The sequence below is a fragment of the Lucilia sericata genome, unplaced genomic scaffold, assembly GCF_015586225.1.
Source record: "Lucilia sericata isolate MDLA Ls3-8-SP2 unplaced genomic scaffold, ASM1558622v1 Contig000046F_arrow, whole genome shotgun sequence".
In the NCBI taxonomy this organism is placed as follows: Eukaryota; Metazoa; Arthropoda; class Insecta; order Diptera; family Calliphoridae; genus Lucilia; species Lucilia sericata.
This window is the reverse complement of record NW_023994084.1, coordinates 323,069-337,642: the sequence shown is the minus strand read 5'-3', so window position 1 is coordinate 337,642 and position 14,574 is coordinate 323,069. Positions and strand designations below refer to the sequence as shown.

At 31.4% G+C, this 14,574-nt stretch overlaps 1 protein-coding gene across 14 annotated transcripts in view; it reads left to right on the top strand.

Moving 5' to 3' along the window:
* LOC119615090 (ryanodine receptor) overlaps positions 1-14,574 on the top strand; it is a 109,023-nt gene that overhangs the window by 30,173 nt on the left and 64,276 nt on the right. For 13 of the 14 annotated variants that reach the window (XM_037971239.1, XM_037971172.1, XM_037971245.1 and 10 more), the window contains exon 1: positions 2,279-2,332. In XM_037971239.1, the coding sequence (XP_037827167.1) occupies positions 2,279-2,332 (54 nt within the window). Of the gene's footprint in view, positions 1-1,958; positions 2,333-14,574 lie in introns of those variants that run through there. The other variant, XM_037971251.1, reaches the window with a different exon arrangement.

The following is a 14,574-nucleotide window of genomic DNA, read 5'->3' as shown; positions in this document are numbered from 1 at the left end:
TTCCGTCTTCGCCGGGACAACATTGTGGTCTATCGGTAGAGCCCAGCTCACGGCCGTATTCAAAACCCCTTCAGCTCTTCCACAAAAGTAATTTGGATACATTCCGCTTAAAGTATTACGACATCGTCTGCATAATAGACCTTTCTCGGTTAGGGTCCTTAGATGACTATTAATCGTGGCGTTACTTGGAAGATTTAATATTCTGATACAAGGCTATTGGCCAGTAATCACTACAAATGCGTTGCGTAGCTGTGCTTGAGAACCATATGTCGGCAAAGGAGTCAGTCTCTACCCTTGCTGTTGAGTGATGACCCAGTATTCAATACATCCAAATATTTCGCACACTCATTAAGAGATACCTTACATTTAAGTAAAAATTTTTGTTTCGTATAAACATCATTGTTATCTCTTTGGGGTGCATTACCTGTCAGTATATTTTTGATTATAGCTCCGTATACTTCTCTTCAGTCTCTACAAAACTGTTCTTAGAAATTTCTTTTCCTCGATTTTCTTTTCTTAAAAGATGTATAAATTTAAATTTTACTCAAAACATAAGCTTGACTGTCAACTTATTATTTACGTTAATCATTAAATCTTGTGCACACTTGTATTTACCCAAAAAGTTTTAAGAAACTGTCACTAAGATTTTATAAATCACTCATTTTGTTAGTCTGTCACCTTGCAATCTACAGACATCTTTATCTTTGGAAGTTATAACAACACAAACTTTTAATTAACAATAAATTTCAACCACATTGTTAACCTTTTCGCTAACACTTGACAAACTTTCTTTTTTCTAACAATTAAAAGAAATGTCAAGTGTTTACAAACTTATAAGGCCACAAAAAAATTATAATTAAAAAGTAGAACACTGACCTTTTCATGGAATTGAAGTAAAACAAAAAATTTTAAATGCATTACAATATATTAAACAAAAATGTTTTACAAACTAAGTACCTCCAATAGAGACTCGCATAAGTGTTTATAAAACACAAAATATTTAGTCAAAAAGTAAAAAAATATTAAATAAAATGAATCAATTTGTTTTAAGTGTCGTAACAACACTCGTTAAATTGGCACTTTGCCAGAAAAAAAAATATTTGATAAAATTTAAATTTAATTTTTGAACTTCTATGAAAATTTTCATTCAATATATTTTGCATAAAGTAGTGTGTGGGACCAAAGAAAAGAGAATACTCTGCTTAAGAGAATTTACTAGGAAATATAAAAGAGTACTATAAAACTAGAGCAAGAAAGAACTAGAGAAAGAATCACAACAAAAATGAAAAACATATGATACACATACAAATGTAAAAAGTATTCAAAAAAGAAAATGAAAAGCAAAACAAAATTTAAGAAAAACAACAGCTAAAGTAAAATCAATAACAGGCATGCGCCATTTTAACAGCTGAATGAGAAATAAGCTTTTTGTAATTTCACTTTAGTGGATTGTTTACATTTGCCAGGAGAATTTAGAACGAAAACAAAACATAAAAGAAATTAACAAAGCCAACATATGTTTTAGAAAATTCTATATTAATGGTCGTTGCCCTAACACTGCAATGAACGATGAATGGCAGCTAACAGTGATTTTAAAACTGTATCGCACACATTTATATGTATTGAAATAGAAAAACAAAATCACATATGAATGTCATCATAGTCCATCTCATGCCAAGTTTTTATTTAATTCACACACACATTTCAAAAGAAATTTCTATTTTCTATTTTAAATAATAAAAAAACGCAATCGACCATGCAATCTCATCAATACGAACAAGCAACTTGTACTTCCGGTTTATATCGCGTGTGGATTTTTCACGTTTGACATTATCGCAATGAATGAATGAATGTTCTTGCTGTACATCTGTTTAAATAAATCTAATTTATAATTTCACTTTTTGTATTTTTCAAATGATGTTCTCGTGTTAATGTGTATTTTTTCTATTATTTTATAGCTTTTTTTCAGTGACAGCCATTTTGTAGACAACAACGGAAATTTGCTGCCAAATAAAAGACCAACTAACGAGGTCAACAAACTGACTGCGTGCGTTTACACGCAGAGTTTGTTGCATGTTTAATTTAATAAACATTATTTTTACACTTTTTTTATAAAAGAAAAATTTTCATTTTGAGTTTTTAATTAAAACAAAATAAAAATTGCCAAACGATTAATTGTTAAACGCAATACACAAACAAAAAATTTGAAGAACCAACGTTACAGTTTTGGATTTTAAACGAAAAAACAATTTTAAAGCTGAGGTCATTTTAAGCAAAAATGGCTGAAGCTGAAGGAGGATCTGAGCAGGATGATGTTTCATTCTTGAGGACGGTAAGTGTTTAGAATATTTTATATTAAAAATTTCTTTACTATTAAAAACATAGACGTATACTTAATAATTATTTCATATAAGAATTAAAACATTACTCATACGTCTAGTAGTAATCGTGCAAGTGGTAAAATGGTTTGATTATTGTTACGAACATAGGCGTATACTTAATAATTATTTCATATAGCAATTAAAAATTACTCATACGTCGAGTAGTAATTGTGTGTAAAATGGTAAAATGTTTTGATTGATTGATTGGTGGTAAAATGTTTTGATTGAATTACGTACATATTTTTGTAATGAAAAATTTTATAAAAATTAGGATATCTGAATAAATTCTTTAATTAAAATAATTTATATATATTATAAATAATCGGTAAAGCAGGATTTTTTCATCATACGTCGGCTGTTGTGAAAACATACCAAAGTCTCTAATGGAAATCGACTTTACAACCTCCAGACTGATAGTAACTAACACACTACCAACTAAAATACCAGGACATTCTCGATAGAGACTATTAAAGTGTATAAATTGCGGTTAATACAAGTCTGATAAAATAGTTCAAGGAAGAATTTAGAATACATGAGGAAGCTAAACTGCCTTCTTGCAAGTTGGTGATCACTTCTCCACTATTAGGATTCAACATCTCCATGTAGCCTATAATGATGCTGTGGACACGATTGGTGGTACTTTGGAGTTATACCCTCTTTATGTGGGCTAGTAGTAACAGCCAATAAGCAAAGCTAGACTCAGGGCGCCCTGAGATGACAAGTGTATGGCCAATTTAGTAGTTTATCAGAACAGAATGTGATTTCATTCGGTAGTTCACAGTCCAATTTTTTAAATAAACTGTGGACTTTGAAAGTATAGGAAGATTCTTATTCTTGACCAGTCCCAGATTAGATCCGTACAAGAGATAGTTTTCCCAAAGTCTTCTTCTTGACAAGTCCCAAATTAGAGCTGTACCAGAGATAGTTATTTCCATCAGTTCATCAGGGTGCAAGCAAAGTTAAAAGAGCAGTCACTCTATGAGCAGCTCACTTGGATCCATTTAATTTCTAATCCCATTGCGTTACCCAAGTGACCATATCAGTATGTGTTAAGTGTTAGTCTCCGCTTGCAGAAAAAAACCAATCGGTTTCATGGATAAAGTTGAAGATATACATAAAGATTTATTCCGAATAGCTCCTCCATACTCCTCCTCTTCATTATGACAACTTCTGCAGATAAGAGATAGTTTTCATAAAGTCTTCTTCTTGACCAGTCCCAAATTAGAGCCGTACCAGAGATAGTTATTTCCATTAGTTCATCAAGGTGAAGGCAAAGTTAAAAGGGCAGCCAATCCATGAGCAGCTCACTTGGATCCATTTAATTTCTGAACCCATTGTGATACCCAAGTGACCATAGCAGCATGTGTTAAGTGTTACGCTCTGCTTGCGGAAATAAACCAATCGGTTTCATGGATAAAGTTGAAGATATTCATAAAGATTTATTCCAAATAGCTCCCCCATACCTGGCAGTTTCATTATCCTCTTATTGATACCAACTTCTGCAGTAGTCATTATATTCAAGATTTTTACCTAAATGATCATCATACTCCTATTGAATTAGCTTGTTGTTTTTCTTTAGAAGCAATTTTATGGTTCACTATCTTATTGTTGTCGACTTTACTAGTCTACACTGGTGTCTTGACTTCCTCTTAAGACTTGTTGTGGCCTTCTTTTCAGACATATTTTCCTTTGAAAAGGTATATCTTCACTTTGTCACTGAATGATTCGAGCATGATTGAAGTATTTTTCTTAAACTCCTCCTCTATGCCTTAGATAACCATTTAGCACAATATAATCTTCTGGAGCAACGTTTTCAAACTCCTCCGCTATACCTAAGATAACCATTTAGCTATGTATGGTGGCATACATCTCTTCCACCAGTCGATCTTATTCGTTATTGTGTTTAAGTATAATGGTGTTGTTCGTATCAGAAGTTTCGAGTACATGCTTCTCCTCACCCTGTTATTTTTGGCCAATGTCATATTGAACACTTGACGCATTGTCTGGCATGGAAGTAGGACGACTGGGATATCTACACCATTAGATATGTTTTCATAGCAAAACTCTCCAATGACGGTGGCCATTCTGCCTACTAGAGACCATTCTGCCACCTGGTGACACGCACCGAATAAGCTTGACAAACTCCCTTGTGCCAATGTAAATATATATTTATTTTTATATTTATACATATTTAATTTACATGGTAAATTAAACTCAAATAGAACAATTTTATTGTATTTTTGTTGGCCAATAATAACAATAATAGAAATCAACTATTAAAATTACTACACATAATACAACATTCAGGCTTACATAATCGAACTTTTGCTACCAAAGTCCAGTCGAATAATAATACGAATACAATTGATTACGAGTATCTAAAGTCGATAGGATTGTTTGTGCCTTTTGTTTTGTTTGCAGTTGTATTTGTGATTATTGTTGCTGTCGCTATACTACAACTCGTTAATAATTGTATGTTTAATGAAGTGTTTTATATGATTGTATTCATACACATATTGTTAGGCCTTGTTATGTATGTTGTGTGACACAAAAGGGATCTCTGTTTAGTTAGGCCTTGCAATATTGTACTGTTTGGCTTAAATTCAGCTGCAAAAATGCTACGCATAATTAAATCTTTATTTGCGTTAAACTTAATTGATTTTATCAACGAAAGTTATAAGAAGCATATTGTTACGCACTGAAAGTTTATATAATATTTTTATTTCGGTTTAATTCACTCAATCGTTTCATTTAGTATCGTTTAATGCCATGATAATTTTCAATAAACCTAATGTCAGTTAGTTAGTGTGGAAGTTTATTTAGCCATTTTATTTGAAATCATAATAGTATAACTAATTTAAGTAAAATTTATTATTAAATTGCCAATATTTTCTTTGAAGAGGAGATATTATTTTGCCTTTAATTTGGTACTACTTTGAGGATACTGAACGTTAAATGAAATAATTAGTAATAAATATAAAAACTAATGTTATGACTAAACAAGTAAAAAATTATGATCGAACATGACAAAATATATGATACCCTACACTTACATATGTATATGGGATTGACTCCAATAAAATGTAGGAGAGTGATTACTGTTATTATGTCAAATTTATTAAAAACAACGATATTTGTCAGTGTTCAAATAATTTTCGAAAAAAGGTCCTTTATTTCACATAAAAGGATATTTAACGCAATCCATTATGTATTTTAATGTTTGCTCTAATTATTAACAACTTTAGCATGCTCATCATCACCTGCAATATAAGCATTACTCTGACTACACACACACACTCGTAATATACATAATTATATATGTATTTATATTGTCCTTAACCATTAACATTAATGACAAATAGATATTAGCCTGACACACTTAAAATACGCCATGTGATCTTTTTATTGCTAAAGCGTAAAAATTTCAATAAAAAAATCCTTAAATTTAGCTCACAACAATTGGGACAATTCAAACTGATGATAATGTCGTTGCTGTTGCTGTTTGTTGTTGTCATTGTTGCTATTTACTGAATAAAAATAGCATGTCAATGGTTTGGTAAAACTAATCAATACGAATGTGGAATAAGACTTGGTTTTGTATGTTGTTGATTTTGTTTTTGGCCAATAGGTCCCTAATAGGGACAATAAAAGCAGAAAAATAAAACACACTCACACATACAAAAGTACTACAAAATTCAACAACAAAAAAAAAAAACAAAATAAAATGGTCGATTGGTTTACAATACATACACAAATATACATTTGCACACACATACACAAATACTCACACATACTTGCTACTCATTATAATAGAGTATAATGAAATACTCTAAAGCACGCATCCCAACCATATACATAACAATAGATTTGCATTTGTGTGTGTATGTATTAAATATTTAGAATGGATATTTAGACTTGTTCCAAGTACGAGAACTTTTCGTGTAGGAAATGTTAAGCAGGGCATAATACAGGTGGTCAATACTCGAACATAGTTGATGAGTAATCTATTTACGTACGTGAAGCATTGAATCGCCATTAAATTTAAATGTCAATACGTTTAGATCAGTAATGGGCGCACATGTATAGTAACATTTATGTTAATTTGATACTAATTTGCACAAATGTCTAATTTGCCCAAATCTAATCGTCTGATTGAGTTCTTCGCTAAGAATGTATCCTTTATTATAATAGACAATTGTCACTTTAGTGTCGCCAAGTAATGGGGAATGGAAGTCAACTGTCATTTTTACTGTAACCCAGTAGTCTAAATTATAGACACATGAAACTTGGTTTTGTATTGTATTTCGGAAATCCAATACAGAATTAATTGTACATTTGTAGCCAAAATTATAATTGTAAAAATACCGGTAAGAAAAAAAGAAGAATTGCGAAAGTGGAGAAAGTGGAGAAAGAAGAGAAAGATGTCGAAGTGCTTTACGTGAACACCGGTTTTTGAACTCACTGCAGTCCTTTATGTATCTTACACAATGATCGCTACTGCCAATACATGTAAAAGCACTTTGCTCAAGTACTCGAGCTATCTAATCTATGATAATTGCTGCCCCGTTGCTTAACTTCCGAGATGTAAAACATTAATTCCGTTTACAAGAGGGATGCCCTCTGTTGAGTAGGTAACAGCACCTCTCTTCCCGCGAATTTGTGTTTAATCCACTGCCACCACTTGCACTTCGAAGAGAACTCTCCAATAACTGAGACAAGACAAGTCCAAAATTCTGCCATGTGGACTACCTGTTCCCGTAGTACCAGATTATGTGATTCTTTGGTTCGACACCATGTCAAATCATTCCAAGTAAAGGCCGAAGATACATTTGATTATCAGCAGTTTATAGTCCCGGTAGACTAGAGGTACTGGTAGCACCTATTTTCCTCGCGATTGTAATAACAACAAGAAGGTAACATTCCACGGGGGATAGATAGAGGATAACGAAAGAAAGAATGAATGAAAGAAAAGAGCGAAAGAGTAGAAACGATAAACATGGTGTTGAATAAAGACGTAATATAAAGATTACGTCCATCCTAGTGAGAACTTGAAGTTCGTACCCATTTTGACAAATTCTAGAATGCATCGAATCGTTCTAATTAAAAATTTGATAGATCAGAAAAATAAATGAAGTATGACCCTAGAGTTCAAATCGTTCTCAGGGCTGGACAGTTACAAATAAGATGGGCTACCGTATCTTCTTCATACACATTCTAATAAGTTCTGCAGAAGTCATTGTATGGAAGATCAATACGCCTTAACAGAAACCTGTAATAACCGATATCCAGTAATAGTAATGGTCTGTGAAGACCGTGGATCCGTATAACGCCACAACGATCTAGCGATGAAGCAAGTATACTCACGCTACCAACGGTCTTGAGTATTGGAATAACAGATGTCGAGAATATGTATTTTTATGGCAAGTAGTGGAACTCTTCAAAACTGGTCCATTTCCAGTTCACTCAGCACTTTGGTTCCAGCTTTTTCTAAAGTGTCGGCAATATATTTCTTGACCAATAAAACAGTAACGTTTAAATATCTCGCCATTTCATTAAGAAACGTCCGGCATTCATGGAAAATGTGGGGAACATACCATTCGGGATTTAATAGCACCTTGACTATCAGTATAAATTCTGACATCCCTGTTCAATATCCGATAGTACCTTAGCCGATTTGACGTTCTCTGGATAGCTGACATTTCAGCAATTCAGAAAGAATTTCATATTCTGAAATCTTCGGACTGTTATAAAATTTCATCTTCATGACATTTCAGCAATTCAGAAAGAATTTCATATTCTGAAATCTTCGGACTGTTATAAAATTTCATCTTCATGACACGATATCTCGAAATCCCGTTTTGATGGATAAGTATATTATGATCCCAGGCCTAGAATTGTTTCGGCCTATGTAATTAAAGTATTTATGAGTGTTTTATTGGAATTTAAATCGGACCAGGGGACCAACATTCTGTATTTCAGTCATGATAAATGTCTAAAAATTTAATATTAATTTAATTAAAATATAAAATTTCGACCAAAGGTTGTTTACCCAAACATTGGCCAAAAACTCCATATAAAAAACAAAAAAAGAAAAACAATAGGAAAGGGACAAATATTTGTTCTATTTTCATCTTTGATGTCCAATTTGGTTGTTATCGTAGTTGTTGTTGATTTTATTACTACATACTGGCAGTTAGTAGTTGATGTTGTTGCTGTTTTGTTGTTGTTTTAGTTTTTGTTGTCCTCCTCAATATGGCTGTTTGTTATTGGCCAATTAATTGGAAAAAGCTTAAGCATTTTGGCATGTTTTGAATTTTTAAAGCATCATTGTTGTGTATTGATGTTATTATTGCTGTAGTTGTTGTTTCTGCTGCTGTTGTTGCCTTGAAAAATGGATAATTGCCAAAGGATATAAAACTTGGTATGTGATGCTGTGTGAACAACTAGTGAGTGAGTGACTGTATAGTAAGTGAGTGAACAATAGGCGGTGGGTGAATATTTAGTGTATTTAGTCATGTATGTGCATGTCTGTTGGATTTGTTTGTATTTTTATTGAATACTAATGTTATTTGATGTTAAACGTGTTATTATTGTTTTTCTTTGCCATCCACTATACAACCGCCTTATCTCTTGACTATCTTGTACGAGAGCAAGCCGTGTAAAGGTCCTTCAGGTTCTTTCCATCTAATATTTTTCTAGTTTCACATGTTTGTGATTGTAATTCGTAATACTAATGCTGATATTTGTTGGATCATTAATTTTTATTTTTATTGACGATATGTTAAGCTTCCTTTGATATTTTACCGACCTTACGATAACTTTATCCATTCATACACATACATACACACAGATATTTTTACATAGAAAATTCCCGGCAGTTTTGCAGGAAGTCAATGTTTTTTTTACATTGCATTTTTTCCCCAATATCCAACTATTCGTTCATTTGCCAAGTGTTTAACTCTTTGTATGGAAGTTAAACATCTCCTTAGTGTCCTTAAGTAAACTAGAATGAAGTCACTTTAAACCTTTCTACATTATACTTTTATCACGGGGAAACCAACGCGAACAACGGGGTCTTATGAAAAATACATAGATTTCAAAGTATTTGTATACTTTGAAATAACTGTATTTAAATGTACATATACATACATATATTTTTTATAGATATATGTAGATGTTTTTATGTAAATGTATTGGTAATTTGACTTCCTCAAAACAATCTTCAACATTACCAACACGAATACATAAACTTTTATTGTGTGTATGTGTGAAATTCTCTTCTGCTTAAGTGAGTTTGAGATTATATGTATATTTGTGTATGTATGTATGTGTGGATATTTGTGCTATCATTTATGCATACATAATGTCATTCATTCATTCTTTCATCCATTCATTTGTTTGTTGTCTGTCGCTAATTGTATGCGTGCTCAACATTTATGATTACCAATTGTTATCATCAACATTGTCGTCAATGCCAACATCATGTTGATCCTTTACATCCTCCCACTGCCTCGTGTTTATTAAGTTTGTTACGAACTTTTATCTCGTCTTTAATTTTTCTTATGTAAACAATATACTCTTCATATACAGATAATTTCACACGTACTTAGGTATATGTATACTGAAACAAATTTTTTAAATATGAAACAAATATTTAAGATTTCACTTATATTTTTATATTGTAGAACAATGGTTTAAAATCGTAATATCGAAATTTTGGTGATAGACCCACAAAAATGGATCTAATCCATTTTTTTATTTTATTCTTAGTAACTAGTTATTTCTAGACCAAAGTATTCCTTTTAAAGTCAAATCACTTATACAAAGTTTGAATACTCTACTTAGTATACTTTCAGAGATAAATGAATTTTAGTTTTTTAGTGGGCACCACGCCCTCTATTGCTAACCCGCCCATTTTTTTCCCGAAATTCTCATATTGATAGTAGAGTAAAACATATTTTTTTGTAAGAAAGAATCGTGAGACTGTATTCCATTTTGGCCAACTCTAATGGTCTCCGTCGTACGATGCGTACTGTGTTGATTTAGAGCAATAGCGAGCGTTACAGATATCTGATTATGAATCTTAAATTATCATATCAAATAATCGATAATTTGATCACAATGTTCGGTAATCATGCTATTAACCGTCTTGGCGTCTAAGATGAGATTCTTTAGGCTTCTTCTTGTGAGGTGTCCTTAACAACCGATTTTAAGCGAATAATCCAGAAACTATCCACTTCTTCAAGACTAATATGTTATTCATTCGTTAGATATCACCAGAAACTATCAAAAATTGGACTGACTTTCTAATATTACAACAACTTCACATTCAGATGACAATAAGGAGTTCAAAAGATGTTTTAATACTTTCTATCAGTTGCTCTCATTGTTATTGTTGTTTTATGAAATCTTACACAAAATTTACATTGACATAACTTCCCTCAGGAACACTGAATGGAAAACTCTAAGGAACTACGTGCAGAAGGCGAAGTTTCTAAGCACTATATGACAATTCATTTCATAGCTTGTTATTTGAGGTCTTTTATCCAACATTTTTCATGAAATGGAATACGCAATGGGTTCAATAGCGGCCTAGGTATACTATTTTGAATCTGATGTCGTATATGAACTACAATTCAATAAAACTTGGCATTAATAAGTTTAATATACAAATTATATGTGACTTATTTAAAAAGTACAAAAGGATTAAAGTTACAACTGTTAATGAAATCTGTAAAAGTAATTGTAGCTAAAGAGTTTTTTTTTTTAATAAATGTAACGTTATTTAACAACATATGTTTTCCTATAACTAATAAAAATACTCTGAAAAAAAAAGTCTTTAACCAAAAAAAAAAAAAAAAATCAAAAACCAATTGCAATATTATTAAAAACATTTTTTGTACAAGTACTTATTTAAATATAAGTTAATATGTAGATAAAAAGGCGTAAATAATATACTTTTAGAAGTTTACAGTTCATTGTTTATGCTGCCATAAAAATGTTGCATAAAAATATTTATAACTTAAATAATAAAAATCCATTAACATACTTTCAGCACTTTAATATTTTTTTATTTAGTTTTAAATAACTACATTACCTAGAACCCAATAAGCAAAAGTAATCAATTTTATCTAATACTCAATCCCTATAAAACGCAACTTAAATGTTTGCTGGGACAACAAATATGCAACTTTTAATAGTATTTATATGTTTAATATTTTCGAGAGATTATTAGTGAACTGTAAATTCTTTAATTGTGTTGCATTTATTATTGTTAAAAAAAATTAAATATAGAAAATATGTTTGAATTTTTCATTTGAAAAAAAAAAATGTTTTGTATTTAAATAAAACAACTTAATTGAACTTGAATGAATGCATTGTCATTAACAATATTTGTTTAAAATTTATTTTTAGTTTTTGCATTTATTATTTTTTAAAATTAATTGCATTTAGGCGTATTGTAATAGAAATTATATATATTTTTTTAAATCTAAAAATTTTATTTTAAAAAAATATATTTAAATGTCTTGTAAATACAATAGTCATAATTTTCGGAATAATATAATATTTAATAATTATATATAATTTAAATTAAATGAAATTTGATTACAAAAATTTTAGTTAAAAACGTTATTTTTTAATTTATTTAAAAAAATATTGAATAGAAATGTGTTGTTTGTTCCTTTCAGGAACGAACCTTTATATGTTCAGGCCCTCGTGCTGGACCCTATGGTGCAGGGCAGAGACTTTTTTTAAGGAATTTTTATGCATTGAACAGCTACTGCATACAAAATTAACTATTGTGAATGAGTTGTTCATTGCAAGTTCACGATAGCAATTTTTCCTTCGAGGGGAGTGATCATTTCAAGGGAACAAAAATTTCACTTCTATTGGCGATACGGGTGATTATTATAAACAATAGACTAGTCTATTGAGCGAGTAGTTCCGAAGATTATTCAGATTATTCAGTCCATAGAGTTTTTTTCTTCTTCATTTTATTCCTCTTGGGAACATAGGGTATTTGTAATATTATTCCATCTTATTCTACCCAGACTTAATATTTTTATTTCATTGAATGACATGTTGATTTTGCTAATTTTTAGCAGCATTGTGTTCTTCGGACGTCCCTTTCTTCTACTGCCATGAGGGTTCCATTCCAAGGCATATCTTGTGATGCTTTCCAGGGTTTCCCGTAGAGTATGGCCAACCCATTTCCACTTTCTTCTCATAATTTGCATTTTAATGGGTGTTTCATTTGATCTTCTTCATAGTTCGGTATTACTAATTGTGTTTTTTTGTTTAAAATTTATTTTTAGTTTTTGCATTTATTATTTTTTAAAATTAATTGCATTTAGGAGTCTTGTAATAGAAATTATATATATTTTTTTAAATCTAAAAATTTTATTTTAAAAAAATATATTTAAATGTCTTGTAAATACAATAGTCATAATTTTCGGAATAATATAATATTTAATAATTATATATAATTTAAATTAAATGAAATTTGATTACAAAAATTTTAGTTAAAAACGTTATTTTTTAATTTATTTAAAAAAATATTGAATAGAAATGTGTTGTTTGTTCCTTTCAGGAACGAACCTTTATATGTTCAGGCCCTCGTGCTGGACCCTATGGTGCAGGGCAGAGACTTTTTTTAAGGAATTTTTATGCATTGAACAGCTGCTGCATACAAAATTAACTATTGTGAATGAGTTGTTCATTGCAAGTTCACGATAGCAATTTTTCCTTCGAGGGGAGTGATCATTTCAAGGGAACAAAAATTTCACTTCTATTGGCGATACGGGTGATTATTATAAACAATAGACTAGTCTATTGAGCGAGTAGTTCCGAAGATTATTCAGATTATTCAGTCCATAGAGTTTTTTTCTTCTTCATTTTATTCCTCTTGGGAACATAGGGTATTTGTAATATTATTCCATCTTATTCTACCCAGACTTAATATTTTTATTTCATTGAATGACATGTTGATTTTGCTAATTTTTAGCAGCATTGTGTTCTTCGGACGTCCCTTTCTTCTACTGCCATGAGGGTTCCATTCCAAGGCATATCTTGTGATGCTTTCCAGGGTTTCCCGTAGAGTATGGCCAACCCATTTCCACTTTCTTCTCATAATTTGCATTTTAATGGGTGTTTCATTTGATCTTCTTCATAGTTCGGTATTACTAATTGTGTTTGGCCAGATATTCTCAAAAATTTATTTACCGCCGTTTGGATGTTTTCTATCATTGCTACTGATGTAAGCCAAGTCTCGCTTCCATAGAGTAGAGTTATCTTTACGCATTCATTGAATATTCGCAACTTTGTGTGTATAGATATCTGAGGAGTCCTCTATATCTTGTTCAACCGACAGAAAACTGCTCTAGTTTTGCTCAATTTATAGCTTACATCTTTCTCTACAACGCCTTGTGTTGACATTATGCAACCCAAATAGCAAAAGTTCTAAACGAATTCGATTTCGATGTTGCTTTGCATATCGCTGTGTCTGTGGGATATAAGACAAACATCATCTGCGAAGTCGAGATCTTCAAGATTTCTGTGGAAATTCCAGACAATTCCTCTTCTTTTCTCCCAAACTTTGGACATAACGTTGTCAAGGACTACAGCAAAGAGCAGAGGCGATAGAGAGCATCCCTGCTTTACACCTACATTAGTAGTAAATGTTCCGCTATACTTCCCGTTGTGGCGAACTTTTAAGGAGGTATTGTCATACGTAACCATTATAAGGCGTATTATCTTAATTGGAACCCCTTTACATTTAAGGCTCTAAATATTGCACCTCTTTTTAGAGTAGTCTATAGAATAATCTATAGACTAGTTCAAAGGCCAGTTCACAGAATAATTCATATATGTACTAGTCCATAGATTAGACAATATACTATTGAGGGGCCAATAAAGTAGTCCATGGACTAATCAATAGACTAGTATATGGAACAGTCTATAGGCTAGAATAGTCAATCAAATAGTCCATAGACAATTTCATACATAAGTCCATAGACTTGTCCATAGTCTAATAAACTAATTCATGGACTAGGTAATAAAATTAGACTTTAAAGACATTCAACTTTAAAGTCCATTAACTAGGCTAATCTATAGACAAGTCCAAAGTGTACTTCATTGATTACTTTATGGATTAGTCAGTAGATAAGTCCATTGCTTAGACAATATACCAGTT